The 17860-nt window shown below is 38.1% G+C and overlaps 1 protein-coding gene across 1 annotated transcript in view; it reads left to right on the top strand.

The window, feature by feature from the left end:
* STK31 (serine/threonine kinase 31) overlaps positions 1-17578 on the top strand; it is a 44642-nt gene extending 27064 nt beyond the window's left edge. The window contains exons 12-23 of the mRNA XM_026082836.1: positions 1655-1771; positions 2836-2955; positions 3433-3564; positions 4989-5090; positions 6044-6124; positions 6495-6620; positions 7300-7425; positions 7682-7768; positions 8567-8716; positions 10545-10670; positions 12767-12835; positions 17337-17578. Coding sequence (XP_025938621.1) covers positions 1655-1771; positions 2836-2955; positions 3433-3564; positions 4989-5090; positions 6044-6124; positions 6495-6620; positions 7300-7425; positions 7682-7768; positions 8567-8716; positions 10545-10670; positions 12767-12835; positions 17337-17561 — 1461 coding nt within the window. The 3' untranslated portion in view covers positions 17562-17578. The remainder of the gene's footprint in view (positions 1-1654; positions 1772-2835; positions 2956-3432; positions 3565-4988; positions 5091-6043; positions 6125-6494; positions 6621-7299; positions 7426-7681; positions 7769-8566; positions 8717-10544; positions 10671-12766; positions 12836-17336) is intronic.
* The last annotated feature ends 282 nt before the right edge of the window (positions 17579-17860 follow it).

The following is a 17860-nucleotide window of genomic DNA, read 5'->3' on the forward strand; positions in this document are numbered from 1 at the left end:
TGCAGGCAAGAGTAACAAAACTTTGCCAAAAACATCAGGCTTTTCCTCTGACAGTGTAACTATAAGCTGATATTATTTATTTATTCTCTCTGGCATTTTCTATGTCTTGTGCAGAGGGGAATAGTTGAACTGGCTCCTAGGAATAGATTTTCTTTCAGTATGTTTAAGTTTGAAGAACACAGTGAAATAGTTAACTGTAAGGTGTGTGTGTGGTTTTTTTTTTTTTAATGTAGTCTACAAAATGCTCCTTAATTTTACTAGTACAGATGTTCTGTTTCAGAATTATATGCCAGAAGCTACTTTATTTCTGACTTCTGTGAAAACACTTAGGGCTTCCTGGTGAAATCTTTATTTCCCCCTCCCCTTATCGATCTGTTGATCAGCTGTAAAATAGATCCCCAAATATGTGTCTGTCTCAGTACTATATAAGAGGAAATGATATGTGCAGGAATTTTAGATTGCAGTGCTTTTCAATGGCTATTGATTATTTACGTAAGTAGACTTGATCTGGAGACTTCTGGAACAGTTGCTTTGAACAGTTACCTTGAATTTGCTTATTTGTCTTTCTAATCATAGACCAAATTTAGAGTTTTCTTATAGCAATCTTGGACAAATATGTTAAGGCATTGTGTTCCTGTGATGATAGCTCAGCTGTACTCATGAACTATGCGTATTTTTCTGATACAAATGATACCTGTAATCAGATCTCCTTTAGTTAGAGTTGAAGACAATGAAAGATGTGGGTAATGGAATAATTAGCTCTGCCATGTGTGGCGGTTTAAGTTGAAGTCGGGCGCTCTACTCAGCACGTGCACTCTTGGGCCACAGATGGGTGTCGTGCATTGAAGCATGAGGTTGAAATGAGTTTGTTCAGTGCAAAGTTCAGAAGAGGTTTTTGCTTGTTGACCTATTTGAAAACAATAATACAGCTGAAGCACTTAACATTTTCAAAGTAGCATGTACTGCTGTGGGAACATGTCTTCTCCTGTGCTGTTCTGTGTATAGGGAGCTAGTGATGTTTAATTTTATCTTTAATGTTGCCCTGTCTCTATTCAGTTTTGATAGAAGAGTTGCAAGTAACTTAGAAGCATTGCTAGTATGGCTGAATGCTTTCTTAGGAAGTAAAGCCTTCAATACTTGTGCAGAAGCAAAGATACAGGGAGGGAATTGGTTTACTTCAAGTCCGTTCTTTCAACCACTTTCACTAGGAAAACGTTAAAATAATAAAAACATAAAGCCCTCTCGGTAATGAAAGTGCGATATCAAGCCTTGGTTTGGGCATCTTTTGTTTCACTGTGTGGGCAGCACAATGTTAGTTTTGACACTAGACTCAACAGGAGATGGACTGGGATTCCTCTACTGTTTCATTTTTGGTAAAAATGAAAGTGAGATTAGGAAAATAAAACCTGATCAAGGCAAGAATTACCTTGCTTTTGCCTGGTGAATTTTAGTGCTGTTAGTTCTAGAAATTGTTATATCACTGAAGTGTCATCTAGTTAAAGCTGATATTTGACACACATCCTGATTAGATTTTTGGTAGTGCTCACTCTTCATTTGTATTTCTTGCCTGTTTTTTGCTATCCTATCTGCTTGCTAACTTTAACTTCCAACTGCAATGCTGTTTTCTGCCCCYCCCCCCCCCCCCAAAAAAAAGTGTTTTGACCTGATGTCAGAAGCATCTTTGAATCTGGAGAAAGTGATCGGCAATGTGGATGAAGTTCTAAAAAAAGTTGAGTTGGATATTTGTAAAGAACTGGACACTGACTTAGCTGTAAGTTCTGATATTCCCTATCGTCTTCTATATGTTTAATGCATCTTTGATTTCAGTTTAAAGCTTTTCTTAAAACAGCAGGTGAGTTTGTTCATTATGAAGCAGTATTTTTGTTTTGTGGAAGTGTGATAGAAAGTCACTCGGGTTGATCCCCAGCAAGGGAAAAGCATGTGTTTTCCAGATAACCAGAAGTTGACCTCTTGATCGTTATAGAAACTTCTCTCTATGACTAACTTAGCTAAGAACTGCTGGGGAAACTGGTTCTCTGCTTCATATGTGCAGAGAAACTTTCTTCGGGCTATTCTGAGTTTCAGTGCATGTGTTGAAAATGTAGATGATGAAAAGTAAATTTATCTTTAAAATAATGGAATTGCATCTCTGAATAGTTATGAATATGTTTACTTTTTCAGTCTTAAGAGATGAATGGCTTTTCATCACCTTCTTTTTGCTTCAAACAAATGTTCTTGCCTTATTGGGAATTTTTTCCAATGCTAACCTTCTCTCTAGTTGCTTACCTTTTCTGAAAAGCATTTCTTCCATTCTCTCTTGCTAATTTTTTGAGATACGTGTCTTGTCTGCAGTGAGAGTCTCTACTGTGCCAGAAGAACAATCACATCACTGCAAGTTGAATGTGTCCTCTAATAATGTAGCGTGATACTAACAATAAATCCCCAGTTTGGTCTGTGCTTGTGACTGCTGTCTGCAATGCAATTGGTGACTTTCTTTTAGAAGAAAGGTTGCATGCTTGATGTTTTGTGTTTGTTTAAACATGCTGTCCTTAAATTCTTTCACAGCATGTGAAATTTGAAATGGAGTTTCTGCATAGAAGTGCCAGTCAGTTTTATTCTACTGAAACTGCTGGAAACTGCTCTTTAAGCAGTTTAAGACTTCGTAACTTTCCATATCTGGCCTCTTCAAGAAGAGGGATAAAAATCTGATGTGCGGGCTCTTCTATTAACAGTTGGAATCTCTCACTAAAGATTTTGTATCTTAAATGTGGGTGCTTATCAATGGAGAATGATTCCTAGCCTTTAACCTTTCTCTCTGTTTGTAATTCAATCCAGGAGCATGATGAGGCAGATAAGCAAATAATTACCAGTGCTTACAATAAAGTTATACATAAGATTCGTCAAGAGCAGCATCTGATCATTGTCATACAGAACAAATACTTGGCCAGTGTTGAGGTTAGTTTGCACGTTATTTATTTGTCACATAGACCTATATTAGTAACCCTTTCTGACCTAATTTCTTTTTGAAACATGTCCTTTTATTTTTCCTCTTTCCTATTGGAAATTATAGAAATATATTGATGATGAGAGATTGAGTTAAAGCATAAGAACTGTAGTGGTTCATTACACAGCCAAAGCTTAATTTCATTTAAAAATAAGTCACTTTTTTTAAAATCAAGAATGGAAGCTAGAGTCTTTTGATTCTTTACGAATCAAYAGTTTGTAATTTAAGGAGATTAAGCCATAAGTCAAATGTTTTCCAGAAGGTTATTAAACAAAATAATAACCTGTTTCTGTGGGAAAGACCCTGAAAAGCTGAATTCATGTAGGCTTCGGACAGTTTCTCTAAGGCATTGAACTAAAGCATATTTAGAATAGAACATTTGAACATTTTCTGACTCTTCCTTTTTTTTTTTTTTTTTTTCCCCTTAGTTCAAAAAACAGGCGGTGGAATGGCTGAATAGAAGACCTAATACTGACAACTTATTATCAATTAAGAAGACTCTGAAAAATTTAAAGGCCCAGTTAAGATGGAAGCTGGTTGAAAAGAGCAACTTTGAGGAAGTATAAAAGCGTTGCAGTTCTTAAACTGGTTTAGAAACATTAATTTTGTATATTGCAAATAGGTGGTAACTACATAGAATAGGTTTTCTATACTTCAGAGATGTGTTCTTCTAAGTCCTGACTGAACAAGCATTTTGAAGTTGCTTGACCTGAATTTACGTCTAACTGCAAAAGTCTTTCAGGCTCCTGAGAGTAAGTGTGAGTGGTTTAAAATAAAAATACAGCCATTCTGCGAGGGTGTAGTATATAGCCACTCTCCCATTTCACTCCCAAGGCACAGCACCATTCTTTTAGCTGGCTGTGTGGAGAGCTAAATGCCTGTGTCTCCCTCCTCACAAGTTAGGAACTGTGGTTAGGTGATACTATGTTACAAGTGATATGAAATCCTTCCCAAAAATCCTGCTGCTGCTCAGGTTGAGCCAGCTCTGAAGGAGGCTCTTCTGGGAAGGGTAGAGGTCCTCCTGGTGACACAGTCTCTCACTGTCCAGTACTGTGTGAACAGTCTTGTCTCTTTACTGTGCTGGTTGTATGGTTACTTCCATTTTCCATAATGCCTCTGTTACACTAATCAGTCCAGAGGGTGATATTTTTGCATTTAGTTCTTGCTTTGGTGTGGTTGAAGTCCGTCTTGCCTCTCCTATTCAAGTATGTAAGAGCAAGTATGTTAGATTTCTTCTACCTACTGAACCTTCATTACCAAAGTTGTCACTCTCAACCCCAGTCACTTTGCTAATAACATGTGTACCTCTCCTTTGGTGACAAAAGTCAACATTGCTTTAATTTTCAGGGTTCCCTTCCTACCCCTCAAGTAAGTTCAAAGAACGTAAATATTGCCACAGCATCGGTGCAGTTTGCCTCACTATTGTGAGAGTTCTCCTTCTGTGATTAAATCATTCTGGTGATGCTTAAGAGAAAGAACCTGCGTATGTGCGTCTGTAAGCCTTGTAAAGGGGCAGCGAGCTCCCAGAGGGATTTAAAATGAGCAATGCTAATGAATCCCACTGGGAAGAGGATTCCTGATAAGTGAGGTGACATGGAGGAAATACCCTCTTATGGGGGGGGGAAGGGGAAGGGAAGAATAATGGAGGCTGGCATTGCTGGTAGACAAGTGATGTTGCTGTTATGATTATACATGATCAGTAACTTAAATAAATAAAAATCTTCTTTGATCTAGGAAACCAATAGGCAGAGGACTAGAACATTCAGTCTGTTGCAAAGATAAGCCAAGCAGCTTTTCCAGTGATTAGGTCTTATGAGAGTCTCTTGGATTTCCAGGAAGGAGGCCGAGTAAAATTTGCGTTTGAGAATACACTTAGTTTCCATATCATAGTTTTGAAGTTGCTTTTTAATCCTTACGTAGTAGGTGTTTTAATATAATAGCAGTGTGAGAATTATACACAGTAACTTTGTTATTCCTCATGCAGTCTGATGATTACAGTGAGTTTGAAATGACAAGAATTAAGGATAAAATTGCTGAACTGCGAAATAGTGTTCTTCAGGAAATATACAAGGAACAAGAAGAATATGTAAGTATTAAATTACTTAGGCAGCTAAAACAAAGCTGTATGAAACACATCTGCGTTTCAGTTACTTTAATGTGTGTTCTGGGTAAAATAAAAAGTGATTTTTATAGTATTGAATATTAATCTGTCCCTTTTTTGGGTGAAACCTCCCAAATGAGATTGTGTGCCCTTCTATTTGAATATAGTCTCTTAGGACCCTACCAAGAAGGGTGGGGGATGGGGAGGTGGAAATGTGACTTGTAGTTCTCAACCCAGAACTGCTGCAGGTGACAGAGCAAGCTCAGTTGCTGAAGAAAGGCTGTATTTCTTGTAAGAAGGAAAACCTTTCCTTACAACTAGGTAAGAGCAGGGCTTTTCCTGAAGTGGAAGGAGGTCACCCTTTCTCTAAGTGCTCTAAGTAGAGGGAAAAATCAGAAACTGTTGTCTTGCAAGTAAGTAGCAAGGCACCAGGATTTCTGATAGTGATACATCTGCCTTTGTAGATGTAGTGGAGTGTGTGTGTGTACATGCAACAGTTAACTTGCCGCATTATAGCTGTGCGGGGCCTGAAGATCCTTGAATGTCCTGGTCTGTTATGACTTGATTTCAGTCTTCCTCCATTTATTCCTAGTGAGGCTGTTTTCTTTGTCTAGGCCTACTGGGGCCTACTGCAAAAAGGATGGAATATTTTCCTTGATAGCACATGAACTCTTTAGGGCCTCAATTACCCACCCTCAAAGGCTTTAAAAAAATTTATCCATCTTGAGCTACTGTACTGGTCTGTGGTGGTGGTTGTTCTGTTTGTTTTGAAAAGGGAATTGCAGTTGTATTCTGAGTGATGCTGCCAAAGAAGGTAAGAGAGTACAGTCATGGTGGATGTACTTTTGAAAGTTCTGGGTATACATTGCAAATGCCAGTGTAAGTGTATATGTCAGAAGCTAGCAACCTGAAGCTGTGGGCCATGTTTTTTCATTCAGGAGAAGCTTACGTATTTGGTGCAGAAATGGTTCCCGGAGTTGCCACTTCTTCATCCAGAAGCAGGAATTCTGAACTATATGGTAAGCGGAGATTGTTTGAGTGCTTCCTGCACTGTCAGTTATTGTTTAGGGCACTGGCAAGGCTCTGCAGCAACAATGCTCTGCACAGTCCCTGTCCGTTTGAGGGTTGTATGTACTCTTAAATATCCTTCCCCCCTCCCCCCCCACCCCCAGGTGATGTTCAAGGAATGTGATCCATTTTCTGTCTTGCCATGGTATTTTGCATACAGCCAGCCTCTTGTAACAGATGCTGTAACTTCATTTTTAACATGTCCGAGCTATTTCCCTACTTTCAGTTTATCGAGGAAGAGGAGAGGTAGTCAGTCTGAATCTTGGCAGCTGTTAAACGCAGTGCCCTTATACCGGATATTTGTGTGTACATGTGCTTCAGAATTCTGGTGGACTTCTGACGTGTAGCTTGGAGCGAGACCTTTTAGATGCCAAACCCATGAAAGAACTGAGCACGAAGAGGCCTTTAGTGTGTTCAGAAATTCAAGATCAGAAGGTTCTTTTAAAGGTAATGTTGTTACTGACTTCAGTATAAGCACTGCAAGTGAGCCCTTAGCTTATTAACGTACTGATTCTGCCTGACCTCTGTACTATTCTTACTCCTGTGTTTAACAGCACTTGTTCAACAAGACTATGGAACACAAAGCACTGTTTTCCTTCTAGATTGTTTCTGTATTTTCTGATTTTTTTCGCTTCCTTGAGGACAGCAGTTGTAAATGGTGCTTCCTTCTATTGTCTGTTCTTTCCGGTGTTTGGTGGATCCTTTCTCCTGTTCATTACTCCTGTTTCTTTTTGCAGATGCTGTTTCATCTTTCTGATGATTTTGCTGTCAAATTTCAGGAACTGCTTCTTTTCCCTTGCTCTGACTCTTTTCTGACCTGCTAGCAATTGGGAGACCCAAGGGATATAGTATTATGAGAAGCATAGTTATAAATCTCCTTGCTTTTGGCTTGACTTACAGGCATATCAAATTAGAGAAACACTCCCTGTTTTGCTGGTCCAGACTTTCTAAGTGTTAATGAGTAAATATGGGAATAATCTGTGACAGCTGGAATTAAATTTTGTAATAAGTACAAGAGAAGGTCATTTGATGGAACCTAATGAAATGTATTTCTAATTAAAAAGTGTTGTGCAGTAATGTTGTGGGCATTAGGAATTGTAGCTTGGGTATTTGTTTTGTTTTTCAGGGTTATTCTGTAGATACAAATTCAGAAGCCAAAGTGATAGAAAGAGTTGCCAAATATCACAGAGCTTGGGGTCAGCAGAAGGAGAATTCTGGATTATTACAACTGATGTTTCTTCTTTTCTGCAAGGCAAGATTCAAATTGATGATCTTGATTTCTCTTTTAAGTTGAAAGACTTGCAATTGGGCTTTAAAGCCTTAATTTTTTTTTTTTTTAATTTGAAGCATTGAATCGGAAAGCATTTCCTTGCTGAGTTTACTTTGGATAAACTAGCTTCACAGTGAACATACTCGATTTATCGCACATCTAGTGCATGCTAAGCTTTCCAATATTTCTGATATTTGAAACAATCTAATCTTTTTTTTTTTTTTTTTTCCTGTTGAAGTCTGATCCTCTGGTGTATTTAATGGTCCCATATTATCCAGGGGCAAGTCTGGCAGCTTTACAGGCTGATGCACCTTTAACTTTAAAAGTAAGTACAGCTGCTTAGAATATCAGCACTTTTACTTCTGTGTGTTTGAACCAAACCCTTCTCATTTTGCTTTATCTTCTGCTGCTTCACAGTATTTCACCAATGTAACCTCCTCTGGTGCAGACATGACTATACAAACTGTTACAAGATAGATTGGCTAATATTTTTAGCATCTGGTCAGTCAGACTGTAATTTCCTAAAAGAGTCTTTGCTTGGATGCATGATGTGTGTGTTTGGTTGTGTTTTTGTAAGTGTGGTGTTTTTTGTTATTCTTTTGTTTTTGGAAAAAACCTGCACTTTAATTTTAAAAGTACAGGAATTAACATGTTACAGATGTTTGGAAATGCAGGCATTCCTCTAGTTCAGAGGACTCCCCCCTGCCCCTCCTTAATTTGTCCAAAGTTCTTTACAGGCAGTTTGGCAGCCATTTCTTTTCAAAGAAACAGTAGCCAGAAGCTGATACAGTCTCTTTTCTAGTGCTGTTTGCTGAGACCTAGTTATAAATGTTTGTCCCAAAACATGTTGCATTTTTTCTTTTTAATTAAATGTTTGTTTGTTTTCCCCCCATAATGTTAGTGACTTGCTAAGCAGTGACTGCATTTTATTTTGATTGGCTGTGCAAGTCATCAAAATCTTGCCGGGAATTAATCCATACTTCATAAAACAGTATTGGCAGGAACTCTAAGTATGTAGAAAGTTAAAAATACATCTGTCTTAATTGTGGAGTGGAAGCATGCTTTGCTTTGGCTTTTCTGTATCCACCTATCTGAATAAACACCAAAAAAATTGAATCTTTAGGAAGCACTAAAAGTTATGAAAGGAGTGGCCCAAGGTCTACACACATTGCATGGAGCTAGTATAGTTCATGGATCTTTGCATGGAAATAACGTCTTTGCTGTGAATCGAAAACAAGGAATCGTTGGAGACTTTGATTTCACAAAATCAGAGGTAAAAAAAACCCAAAACCTTCAGTGACTTTTGATCAGAATTATGTACCAAGATAGACAAGTGCATTTGCAGTTTATAAGACTTTTTGATAAATGTGTGCCCAGCAGTGGGACTCCTGTTCCCTATTCTGAATAGGGTTGGGCAGTTTAAATCTTGTTGAAATTTTTGTAAACACAATCTAATCCTGGGTGACAGAGAGGAGAGCATAGGCACTAGTTAAGCAAAGGAATGAACTGAAATGTAGAAACTGCCGTGCTTGTTTCTGTCTTGTGTATTCAATGGTAATCAGCATCAACAGAAGTGAGCGTAAGAACTTGTGCTAGAAGAAGCAGGGGTAGTCTAGCTCTCATATGAAGTATTTCCCTTCTATATGGTTGGCAATGGGGTTCTAATGAATTTTAATCTGTTCTAGTATTTTAAATTCACATGTTTTTATTGCCTATATAAACTGACCAGTATTTATAGTTACATTTACTCCTCAGATTCTGTGGCAAAGAAATTCATAGTTGTTCATGGGGGAAAAAATCCAGTCTTTAAGAACACAGTTTCTTCTTACTGTTCATTGCCTTTATGTAGCAAAGTATGTAGTGAGGATATCTCTTTTTGTAGTCACCTTTAATTTTTTTAAACTCAAGCTGTTTTGAGCTAAAGCTTCTTTTATGCTAGATGTTTGCTTCATGCTTAATAAAAAAAGAAAACAGAAATGGCTCAGCTGTGCCACAAGCGCAGGGAAACACTTTATATAATGTGTATCTATATGTATATATAAATATATAATTTATATATAAAATATGTCTATATAAAAATACATTTCATTGAGAGCCTTTATCTCCACTTTAGAGATGTGTTTTCTGTTAATCTCATGAAGAGTCTCCCATACTTGGACATTTCATGGTTCCCCTGCAATAAATCTCAATTTTCAAAATGTTAGTTGACAAAGTTTTAAAAACATCTGAAATCTCTACAAGGTCATACTTGGTGCAGGTGGTGTCATCTTGAAAGTTGCAAGAGCTGAGGAGGACTTTATTTCTCCCTGCAAGTATGGGCTGTGCTGAAACAAGCAGCTTGTGTAGCAGAGCAGGAAGGTCCCACTCGCAGTTCCCGGGCTGGATCCAGTCTGTGCCTTCCCAGTAAGGGTGTCCATGCTGCTCTGTGGTTGTACCTACTGCATTGTTGCAAATGGCTGAGCAGAGCTGGTAACTGATGTGTTACCGAGTCCTCTCAGCAGTCTGGAGGCCAGTGTCCTCCAGTGTGGCTGTGGCTGGTGTTTACAGCTGTCATGGAGGTGGATTGAAACTTGGGGTCTAGCTTCTAGTGTGGCAGTAGAGTCCTAAAACATCATCTTTTTACCGTAAGCAGCTAGTTTCAGGTGAAGGCCAGAAGGGCAGAGAAGAAAAAACAGGAAAGCTGGCAGAATTGATAGTAAACTGAAGCTTCCCAAAGTGGTGGTAAAAACTTCTTAATGTGGACCGTAATATTTGTACTGTTGTCTTTGTGTTGTTCCCCCCCCCCCCGCAATGATCTGAGACGTTTTTGTAACTTGTGTTCTCTAGTGCCTTATGAACTTCCAATAATTCTGATGTGGAGGAAAATCTGCAGCCTTGTTCTTTTGTTGCAGTAACAGATGATACGTGTATGGCTTTGTCTCCTTTCTCCTTTACATGCCATTGTGTCCGTCAGTAAAGCAGGATTTTAATTTCACAGTCTGGGTCAGCACAGAACGCTTTGGTAAAGGTGTCTGACAGACTAAAGGGGGAGAAGTGGGGATGTCTGCTTCAATATGATGGTATCTTGCTTAAAAATTATAGGTACAACTTTTTCCCTGTAGGAACAACGTGCTGCTGCAAGCACTATGGTTGTCGGTACACTAAGCTTAGTTTCTCCTGAACTGAAGATGGGACAACCAGCTTCTCTAGCCTCTGATATGTATGCTTATGGCTGCCTTCTGCTCTGGGTAAGTTGCAGCTTGTGACGGAGATTATAATAATACCATGGAGCTATAGTAGGCTTTATAAATAGTAATAATTATTATCTCTCACTTCTGTTTTGAACTGTTCTGGTGCAACAGGTGCTCATATTTTAAACAGAATGGTATGTGTGGAGCTAATTGGAGTTAAGCTTATGGGCAGAAGGCAGTGCGTTTCTCCATAAAATGTACCATATAATTTATACAGTAACATGAACGAAAATCATGCTTTTGTTTCTCATGCTGCAGTTTGTCAGTTTTTACTTTGTGTTTTTTTATCCATTCCTAGTAATAATAACAACTTTTCCTAGTAATAGTAATAATTCCTAGTAATAGTAATTTTTGGTAGCTCTGTCAGTGAGGAATTGCCTTATCAATCCTCCCTCTTTTGGTCTGAATAAGGATGGGATTATCATACGCTATGTTGTGGACAGCAGTGCCTAGATGGGTATCTTGTTTATTAGTGTGTGTTATGTCAGGAAGGAGAAAACAGTCCACTTACCTGTCTTGGGTGGTGTGTTATATAGCACTTTCTCTTACTCTGTTCTGTCATCTGGCACTTCTGTATTGCTGCCTCCCCATCTCACAGTGCCAGTACCACTTGTTCTGAATGGAAAACTTGATCTCACAGACTTGAAAGCCATGAGCTATCCAGCAAGTGTTGATGTTCCCAGGCAATGATTTTGCATGAGCCCTTGACCTATTGGAATGGGTTCATTGTGCACCAGTTGGAGCTCCAGGTACATGCCTGGGTCTTCCAGGGAAACACTGGTGAGGTTAAAAGCCAGTTTGATCAGCTGTGGAGTGACAGCTTCAGTAATCCCTTCTGTGCCATAGCATCTTGGAATGCTCTCTAATAGAGAAATAAACTGCAAGCTGGTAGGTAGCCACTGTCAGTTACTTGTGCAGAGAAGATGAATCTGCTTTGTATAAAAGTTGCTCTTCATTATGTTTTATTCCAAATTTAAAAAGCTATTGCATAAAACTAAGCAATTTTTTCTGCTGAGATAGATGAACTAAAGTGTAGCTTAATATCATAGATGCTTCTAATTTATTCATGTGGTAAGGTTTAGTCAGACCATTTTCAGTATCACTGTTTGGATCTTCATCTGTTCTAGGAAAAAAGGACTTTTACAAGAAGTGTGTGTGGGTTTTTTTTTTTTTTTAATAAAAAATTATGTAGGGTTAGTAAAGGCTGGCTGTGCTCAAAGAGCATATCTGGTTTGCAGCAAGATCTCCAGTCTTCTGGAGCCTCTTCCATCTAAGTATTCTAGCTGAATTTCAGACTAACCAGCGTGTAACTAACTCAGACTTACTCTGATCTGTTCAGTTCGAATTTTGTGTTGTACTGATCATTTGAGCAAAAATTTTAGCTCAAGTGTTAGTATTATGTTAATTAGTTGCCAGGTTCATGCAGCACTTACCTGAAATTGTGTTCTCCTGACCAGCAGTGCTGCTTCTAAAATTGAGGCAGTGCTTTTCTCAGGTCTCACCTCATCTGTGTGACAAGAGCCCAGCACTGACTAAATAAGTCATCCAGCATCCTCCTAACTGTTCAGAATAGACCTGTTAAGCTTAACTTGCAGGCAGGAGTTTTGAAGAATGCTGTGCTCAGACATGGTTCTGGATAATAGTAAAGCCTGGGGAAATTTTACTGTGTTTATGGGTAAGGGTTCACATTTGTCTGTCCTCAGAGTGCACTTAATCCTTTTGGGGGGGGGGGGAATTGAGAGGCATATAATCAAGTGTACAGCTTGGGCATGGCCTTTGAATCATATATGTGTTGTGTGTGTGTGTGTATATATATATATATCTTTTAAGTCTTTGGACCTGTAAGTTTCTTCTATGATGCTAAAAATGTTTGGTTTTTTATTCCCCTCTTGTACTCATTTAAGGGGAGCTTGAGCCCCACATATGTTTTACCCTACTGTGAAACTACAGAAGAGCCCACCCTTTTCCCACAGGGATGTCTGTTTTCATTTAAAACATATCTCCTTGATTAATGTTTGTGGATGGTTTTATTTATTTATTTTTAACTAAAGAAAAAACTAGTGTTATACATAACGTATTTTTTTCATTTACAGCTTTGTGCTCAAAACAAAGAGTTTGGCATAAAGGAAGATGGAACACCAGAGGTGGATGCAGTTGGTATGGTATGTTAACTGCCAGATGAGGAAGAATAGAGTGCTCTTGCTTTAGAGCTATTTATTTATTTATTTTAATCAAACATATGATTTTAAGTGCTGGGTTGAGAAAATGCTCTTAATTGAACATTTGGATGTCCTAAACAGCATGCACAAATAAAATCCTGTTTGAGAAGGCAGAAAACCCAGAGTTTTCTTAATATTTGACTTTGGCCTCAGGAGGAAAAACATCTTTACAGATAACTTAATTGAATGACACCAAGTTACAGACTTGGGGAATAAGTCATTGAGAGTCATCAAAGGAGGTATTTGATTTAGGAAACCTGTCTTTTCAACTTCAGGGATGTTGACTTTGTTTGCGTCTTCCAACGTAATTATTGGACAATTCTTAACCATTAATAGAATAGCCAACTTCCATTTTAAACACTTACTGCAGTTGTAAAAGTGTACTGTGCCATTTATCATTTGCCTTAATTTTAGTTCTTTGTGAGACTTATCCTTTCTATGCCTATGATACAAATTCAGAGAGGTAGGTGGACCCTTTATGATGTGAATTTATGTTGCTGCTTTCATTCTCCTATCTTCACTCTCAACTGTTGTTCTGCCTGCCCTTTGCCAGCCACTGTTGCCACCTGGAATATGACTTCCAGTTCCTTTTTTGAAATTTATCCTTGCCCAGTGACTCCTTTGAGAATAGGAGTAGACTTGTGTGCCTTTGTGTTTCCCAGCTTGGGTGTCCAGCCTTGAAATTCACCCTTCACTAATATATGTCTCTTGAATGTTAATTGTAAGCAGATAGTTTTATGGTCTTCTCTCTGAATGCCTTAGTTACCTGAACTTCTCTCTTTCCTTGAATTTATTTCCTGTGTAACTCTCCCCCCCCCCCCCATAAGCTTTCAGCCTTCTGGCCAAGACTTAGGACCTTTTCTCTTGCCTGCTTTCAGCCTCTTCTGCCTTTGCTAAAGATTTCCTTTTACTTCTTGTGTCTTGTGTTGTTCCAACTTTTATGCCAACATACATAGTTTAAAGAATTTCTCTGGGAAGTTTATAGACCTTTCTCAAATCACCAGTCTTCCCAGACTAGTTTCTACTTCAGACTCTTCCTGTATCTGTGCTCTTCTACTTAATTACTATTTGGTTCTTGTCCTGTGTCCCTCCAATCTCCCGAGTGAGTTACTCTTATGGTTTTTAATCAGTGTGGCTTGCTTTTCACATCATGTTTTTTACTCTAAGTTCTGTTGTTCTTACTTTCATCTGAAGTGATAACTTACTGCTTTATGTAGATTTGAGAAGGCCATGAGACTTCTTAAATCAAGGCTTATACTATCATTAAAAATTGAAAGCAGGTGACTGTTATTAACTTTTAAGGGAAGTCTTAAGTTATGGATAGAGCTTTCTAAGGAATATTGGGAAGATTTAGAGGTAAATCTCCATATTTTCCAGAAAAGTACAAAACTACTTTAAATAGAAAGAAAAGTAGAACAAACAGCAGAGTTGCTGTTGGTCAGATAAGTTATGGTTGCTCTGTCAAGGGAAAAGAAAGCACTAATATTAAATCCCTCTCTTTATTGATTATGCTTGTGTATTAATGATGTGTCTGCTTTGCAGGGGTACCCGATAGCATGGTGCTAGAAGCAGTCTAGGCTTACTAGTGCTGTGTTCATTCCAATCTTAGTATATCTTGCTTACTATGTTTGAGTTAAACTGTCATGCCATAGTACCAGATTAATGCAGCTGTAGTGCTTCCAGTGTCCAGGCCAAGTAGCTTGAGTATCTCTGCATAGCACAAGTAGTGTGGATAATTTGGCCTAGGGATTCTGTAGCCAGTCCTGTGCCTTCAGTGGTGTTTTCCTCATTGGTAGAACATTGTTGAAAAGTTATTAAAGGACATACTGTAGAGGAGTCAAGTCATCTAACAATATGAAATCTATTTATGGTGTGATGCAATTATGGAGGAAGAATAAAAAAATGCCACCTTTGAGCTAGGAGGTGATCTTGTGAAAAAGCACTTCTTATTTCTCATTAAAGTTGCTCAATTTTTTAATTTAAAAATCAAATGAATCTCTCAAAACACATAATACTATAGGAAAGAAGATTTAGTACTTTATGATCCACCATCAGAGCTAGCTGAAGTATTTAAAATGTTTCACAAAACTTGTACAGAACTATCTGTCTGGTGTGTCATTCAGGATTATGCATCATAATCCTCAAATACTGAAAAAACTCCCTTTCTCTGCATAAGGGAAAACTTAATCATTTAAGGAAATGGCAAAGAATTTCTTGGGACATAAAGATAGGAGCTGGTTCACTTCTYTTTTCCATAAGATTTCTGCTGTAATATTGTTTCACAAATACTGTCTGAAGTATGTAAATCACAACTTAAATGGCCAGTTTCAACTCATCATGCTCTTGTGTTCTTCTGTAGTAGGTGTCTCCTGAAGTGTGAACAGTTGCTTTTATCTCAGAAACAAATAATGAAGTTACCCATTATTATTTTTAGCAGGGATCCATTTTTACAGCTTTTAATAAGAGAAGGTTTCTTGATTTATTCACTAATGAAAGGAAACAGCATTAGATTTTGACCTTGACAGACTATATAATCCTAATTGATGTATCATTGTTGGCAGTTTTTAAGCATTCAGCCTGGGTGTGTGCATGCACGTGCACCAACCACCAAAGTCCGTTGGAAGATAATCTATGCTGCCTATGGTTCGCAAGAACTCCCATAAGAAGGTTTTACTAAGAAATGTAGTACTAATAAATATGTCAGGTGTTTCTTGGAGAATCTCTTAGACCTCTGGCTGTTAATCCTTGCTCCAGTTCTTAGGGAAAATCTATTTTGCTCYTAGGTGCTTTATATATAATCAGCTTATTCAGAACTAATCTCCATGCCCGTCTGCAGGCTCTTGAAAGGCTAGTAATTTCCCTTCTCTCTGTCTCATTCCTGAGAGGAACTGCACACTTTCAGCAAATAAAATTTTGGTTGTTTTCTACAAATATAAAATTGCAGGAAAGACTTCAAACATTACAAGGAACATTACTAAGCTAGCTGTTGAAGAGAAGCAATAGTTAGAGATAGGATCTTGTAGCCACTCTTTTAGTCATGCCAACATTCAGTGTACTTCAGCTTCCAGTTTTTTGTATTTATATTTAAAAAAAAAAAAGTAAATAAGAGCAAATGAGTTGGAGTGAATACAATGAAATGTTATCCTACAGCAGTATTACTTGTAGGATCGCTTTTCAGTTTCCTTAGTGCCAGAAGATGGTGGGAAGGGGATATTTGTTGACAGATATTTGACAGTATTGCAAAATGCAAATTTGTAAGTGCAAAGCTTTTAACTCTATTTAAATGCTCAGACTTTCTTCATTTTTAATTCTATAGAGGAAGTACGTAGTCATGTAGTTCACTTCTGCATTTCAGTGTGTCAAACGTTTGAATATTCTTATCTAGAGGTTTTCCTTTGAGCATTTTAAAAGTTTTATAAACACTTCACAATCCTTTACATCTGTAAGATGAGCAGTTTTCAGGTCTCATCTTCTCACTGAGATTTCAGATTATTTGGGGAGAGGTTAATTTTCCTGTGTCACTCTGCTAATCAATGGAAGAGCTGGGAATTACCTGCTTATTTTTGTCTACAGGGTTTTTGACTGCTCATGTATCTTTACAAGTGATTGAATCACAGTGTCTGAAGCAGATTGATCAGATTCTCTTAATGAAATGAGGGTAGACAAGGGGGCATGCAAGTATTCTGTGCTTCATTGGTGTATTGTCCCTGCTCAGAGATGATGCTGGCTTGGAGGGACTGCAAACAAGCAAGCCTTTTCATGGAAAGGTTCTGCTTTGTTTTGAATCTAGGTCTCTAGCTGAGCATTTGAAGGACGTCTTTCTTGTAGTCCTGTTGTCCAAATCCAGTGTGTGCTCTTTCTCCTTCAATAGCTAATGTTTATGCATATGTGTCACAGCTGTATTCTTGTGTTTTACATTTGGGGTCTGGCACTGTTGAGGTGCTAAGCATTTAGGCACTTATCCCTTCTGAAAAGACTAAGGAATCTAGGCATAAGTAAGGGGCTAATAACAAAATAGATGCTGTTGATTTACAGCCCATTAGTTCAGTTTCTTTATTTTTCTGTGCTCTTGCAGAGAGATAAAGAAACATGACTAAAGTTAAAAGTTTGTTGTAGAAGGTAAATGGAACCTGTTGTGTTCCTTCTCAGTAGAAACTAACTCTAATTTATTGTAGTTCAGGGAATTGATGTTTTAAAACATGGCACATACCCTTTTGTGAAATCTACTGGCACCAGGTTGACAGCGCTGACAGCTTGCTTTTGTTTTGTTCTTATGGAGCACTAGGTCTGTTAAGTGTGCTGACCATTGGGAATGTGTGGTACAATCTTTTGTGATAGCTTTGGGCCCTGAGCACTTAAGAGAAGTGTTCATCAAATACTTGGTTGTTATTTGGAATCATGTTTGCTTTCCTGGTTGATGAGATTCTTCTCCCTCTGTTTCTAGGATGATAAAGTTAAATCTCTTCTCCGGAATTTGCTGTGCTGTAACAGACTGACAGCTGAGCAGGTACTGAAGGATGATTGCTTCCTCTTAGTTGATGCAATTCCAGTTTCACCACAATCGAGTGAAGAATTTGAGCCACATGAAGAGCATGATTCTGAAAAGGTGGATAAAAATGAAGAGAATGCAAATAACTCTGAGGAAAATGGGGTAAACTCTACTGAGTAGATGAAGAACATGTTCAACAGGTGTTCAAGACTTTTGTTACTGGCTATTTTCAAAATTAATTGTCCTGATCTCAAATCTCAAGATATAGAAAGTTTGGTAGGTGTAGTCATGTTTTGTGATTACACAATGTTCACTGAGTTTTATTCTAAGTACATTTAATTCTAAATAAGTGTTCAGAGCTATAACCTGTTGTGTTCCTTCTCAGTAGAAAGACTAACTTCAGTATTTCTTTATCGTGCTATTCCTGATTGTGTCCTTAGTTTTTCAGATTTTTTTCTTTGTCTATTCTGTAGGCATTA

This window comes from Apteryx rowi, unplaced genomic scaffold, assembly GCF_003343035.1.
Source record: "Apteryx rowi isolate R43461 unplaced genomic scaffold, aptRow1 scaffold_595, whole genome shotgun sequence".
Taxonomy (NCBI): Eukaryota; Metazoa; Chordata; class Aves; order Apterygiformes; family Apterygidae; genus Apteryx; species Apteryx rowi.